This window comes from Monoraphidium neglectum (assembly GCF_000611645.1).
Source record: "Monoraphidium neglectum strain SAG 48.87 unplaced genomic scaffold scaffold02661, whole genome shotgun sequence".
Lineage (NCBI taxonomy): Eukaryota > Viridiplantae > Chlorophyta > Chlorophyceae > Sphaeropleales > Selenastraceae > Monoraphidium > Monoraphidium neglectum.
The window spans coordinates 1-3,436 of NW_014010967.1; the positions used below are offsets into that span (position 1 = coordinate 1).

The 3,436-nt window shown below is 65.8% G+C and overlaps 2 protein-coding genes across 2 annotated transcripts in view; one reads left to right on the forward strand and one right to left on the reverse strand.

Annotated features, from left to right (window-relative positions):
• Positions 1 to 49: 49 nt before the first annotated feature.
• On the reverse strand, positions 50 to 745 carry MNEG_11258 (hypothetical protein; the record flags this gene model as incomplete). Its single annotated transcript, XM_014040268.1, has 3 exons — positions 50 to 121; positions 334 to 461; positions 658 to 745. 3 exons carry the CDS (start codon positions 743 to 745, stop codon positions 50 to 52), a joined length of 288 nt encoding a protein of 95 aa, XP_013895722.1.
• Positions 746 to 1,912: 1,167 nt separating this feature from the next.
• Positions 1,913 to 3,436, forward strand: part of MNEG_11259 (Subtilisin BL) — a gene marked incomplete at both ends in the record, with an annotated part of 3,449 nt that continues 1,925 nt past the window's right edge. The window contains 3 exons of the mRNA XM_014040269.1: positions 1,913 to 1,989; positions 2,338 to 2,794; positions 3,056 to 3,206. Coding sequence (XP_013895723.1) covers positions 1,913 to 1,989; positions 2,338 to 2,794; positions 3,056 to 3,206 — 685 coding nt within the window. The remainder of the gene's footprint in view (positions 1,990 to 2,337; positions 2,795 to 3,055; positions 3,207 to 3,436) is intronic.

Consider the following 3,436-nt stretch of genomic DNA (forward strand, 5'->3'; position numbering starts at 1 on the left):
GGTGAGGGGTGGAGGGGGCGGGCGGGGCATGGGTGGCTTCGGCTTGGGGTTAAAGAGGCGTGGTGGCATAGCGGTGGCTCAAGTGGATTTGGAATTGCAGGCGCGGGTTGGGGCTCAGAGACTGTGAGTGAGATGAGAGATGGCGAGCGTGCGCGGGTTGCAGGCGCTCCACTGCGCCGGAGCGTGCCTGCTTGGGGTTCCGCCCGCACGAGCGCCCCTCCAAAGCTTGCGCCGCGCGGTCAGCCCCGGCACCTGGCACGCGTCTCTGCACCCGACCACAGCGCTCCACTGCTGCATAGCGGGCCCGCTTCGAGGCGTGTGCCTGGGCCTCACCTGCCGCATGACCTCTTTGAACGTGGCGGTGCGCGTTGCGGGGTCCACGGGCGCCGGGTCTGTGAAGCAGAGCTTGGAGCCCTTCTCCCATACCAGGCTGACGGCCTCGACGCCATCAGGTATGCCCTCTGAGGACGGGATACAGGGGGCCAAATGGCGCAGGAGCCGCGGTTGGGGTGGCGTGTGGGAGGGGAGGGCGGCAGGGCGCCGGCCGTGGCGGCGTGATGCATTGTAGGCCACGGGCGCGCGCGGTCCGCGGGTGACTGACGGGCGGGGCGCGCTGGCCGGCGGCGGTGTGGGGCCGGGAGGGACGGCGGGGCTCACCGACGGCGTGGGGGATGACCTCGAATTGGTAGCGCAGCGGCGTGCGGCCGAGCACGCTCTGCTGCGCGTCCTTCAGCGAGCGCATCATTTTGGCGATGCTCCTGTCGCGTGCCCGCGCGGCGCGACGGGGTTGCGTGTATGCGCACGGCCTTCAACGAATTCAATCAGGGCTGCTCCACCACGCGCCGGTGCGCAGGGCTGCTAGTTCTCACGCGGAGAAGTGGTGTGCAGAAGTGACCGTCGCAAATCGCGTGGCCGGCGGAGTGGTCGGTGGATGGCGGATGACAATGGGGCCGTAAACAAAACAAGGCTGCGAATCAACTTGGATGGCGCGCCAACCCAGCAACAATCTCCGCAGTTTCGCGCCGGAAAAGTGTGACACGTGTGCAGCGGCAATCGCGGCCGAACTGTGCTCCAAGTGGGGGATCAAACGATGGACACAACTCGAACCAATTTATCAGCCGCAATCAAGGTGTCGGCAGCTGCAGGAGCAACCTCGCAGGCTCTGCGATCGCGCACAAGCGGCAAGCGCACCGCCCCGCACGACTACAAATGGCCGTGGGGTGGTGGGCGGTGAGCGCCCACACCCCCACTGGCTGGGCGTCTTCATCCTTGTGCTACATAACAGTTTATGGATGGGATTGAATTTGGCTGATACATAAAGGAACCCAGAAAGCATGGCTTGCACGCGGGCGTATGTCGGCGCGGCGCGGTTGCTGATGCTACTGTGCCTCGCGGCAGGCGTCGCTGCAGACAGTGGCGACCTTGGAGGCTTGAGACCGCCTTGGTTCAGGCCTCCCAGCGTGTTCAGCGAGTCGTGGGCAGGTGCGAGCAGCTGGGACGCTGCTGCGGGCCTACTGGCCGCGGGCAACGACGAAGAAGGGGCACGACGCGCGATGTTACAATATGAATCCGTAGAATTATTCACGTAATCGAGGCGCCAGTGCGCTTAATGCAACCGCAGCGCCTCTTCAGCCGCGCGGCCGCTACGCGCAACGCCGCTGCGTCCCGCCTGGCCCGCGCACCGCGGCGCAGGGGGCCCCGGTGCCACGGAGAAGCGCAGTGGTGCAGCACGCGTCAGGCGGCTGCGTGAGGCCGGCGGCGGCGGCAACGTCACGGACGCCTGGATCAAGGGTGAGAGACCGCCGCGGCTCAGCACGCCCAGCACACGCAACCGCAGCCAGGCACAGGCTTATGCATACCTTTCGGCGACCTGGGTTTGTTCATTTGATGACAACATTGGAGAGTCCCTAGTATGCGTGACCATTATCGACGAGCTGAAGAGCAAGTGCAAACTGATTCGGGGCGCCGCCAGCGCGCCCGCTGCAGCAGGTGCGCCCCACATGCCCCCCACGCCCAACCCCCGCTACCGGCAGCCCCCGGGTTCCCGAGGATCATCCCCGGACAATTTGTGGCGTCGTTTCATGACGATGTGCGCAACACAAGCAGCTTCCTAGACAAGTGCGGCGGGAGGAGGGCATGTAATGGGGGGAAATGGTGTAGGAGACCATGGAGCGGGCAGACGAGCGGTCGGGGGAGCGAGCTGAAGCGACGGACCGAGTACGGTGCCTGGAAGCTCTGCCAGTACACTAGCACAGTACGCGGCAGCCATCCCGTGCGCCTTTGCGTGTCGCCCGTCCCCTCCACTCCGTCCCACTTCCCCAACCGCCCCCACCACAGGCTGTTCGCCCCCCTCCGCTCTGAGGGCGTCGAGCGCGTCGCCCACTTCAAGGGCGGCTTCAACGGCTTCGCCTTCCGCCTGCCGCAGCCCATGCTCGGCCTGCCCCAGGCGTCCGCCTCCCTCCTCGGCTTCCTCCGCGCGCTGCCCCAGATCCGCCACATCGAGCCCGACCAAGTTTTCCACGCAAACCTGATCATGTCGGAGTCCAAGGGCGGGAAATGGGAGGTCCCCATGCCGCTGTTCCGGATGCGGGCCGCCGCGTGGAGCACGCGCTACGTCGACGCGGCGCTCGTTCAGCCAAATTGCACGGCGCAGAACGCGTGTGCGGGCGTGGTGGTGGCGGTGCTGGACACAGGTGTGGACGGGACGCACCCGGATCTGCAGGGCAACATTGTGGGCGGGGAGTCCTTCACGGGGGGCAACGCCTTGGTGGACGAGAACGGGCACGGCACACACGTGAGACATCCTGGCTGTTGGAGGGGGGAGTGCGCAGACGGGCAGGAGATTGCGCCGTCATGGCGCGTTAATCCTTGACGGAGGAGTTTCAGGCAGCGGCGGGCGCACACGGGGCTGAGGCATGACGCCAGCTGTAGCTCAGGCTCTGCGTTTGATCGTTTTCTCTCGGGTTGCTGGGTGCCGCCGTGGGCTGGCCGTGCGCGTTTCTGCCCCTTGAGTCATAACCTTGGGCCCTCACGGTTCGGGCCCCATGATGCTCAGGTGGCCGGCACGATCAGTGCCAACAACAACGGGGTGGGGACCATGGGGCTGACGCCAGGGCAGAAGATCTACGCTCTGCAGGTGGGGCGGGCGCGGGTGGCTGAACAGGAGCACGGCGCGATGGGCACTTGGCGGGATGCATGGTGGTGGGGTGGGTGTATGGTGCCGCGCCCTGCATGATAGCAGCAGAATGGCGCAGGGCCGCTTGCAGCATGATGAGAGGCCCCACTGTATTCGTCAGCTATACACCTCTTGTTTTGCTGCCAATGCAGCCTACATACCCTTCCCCTAGCCATTCACTCATCCATGCCACGAGCAACGCCCCTCTCAGCCCCCCTGTCGAAGACACCTCTGATCCATGGTGCACCCTCCCCCCCCCCC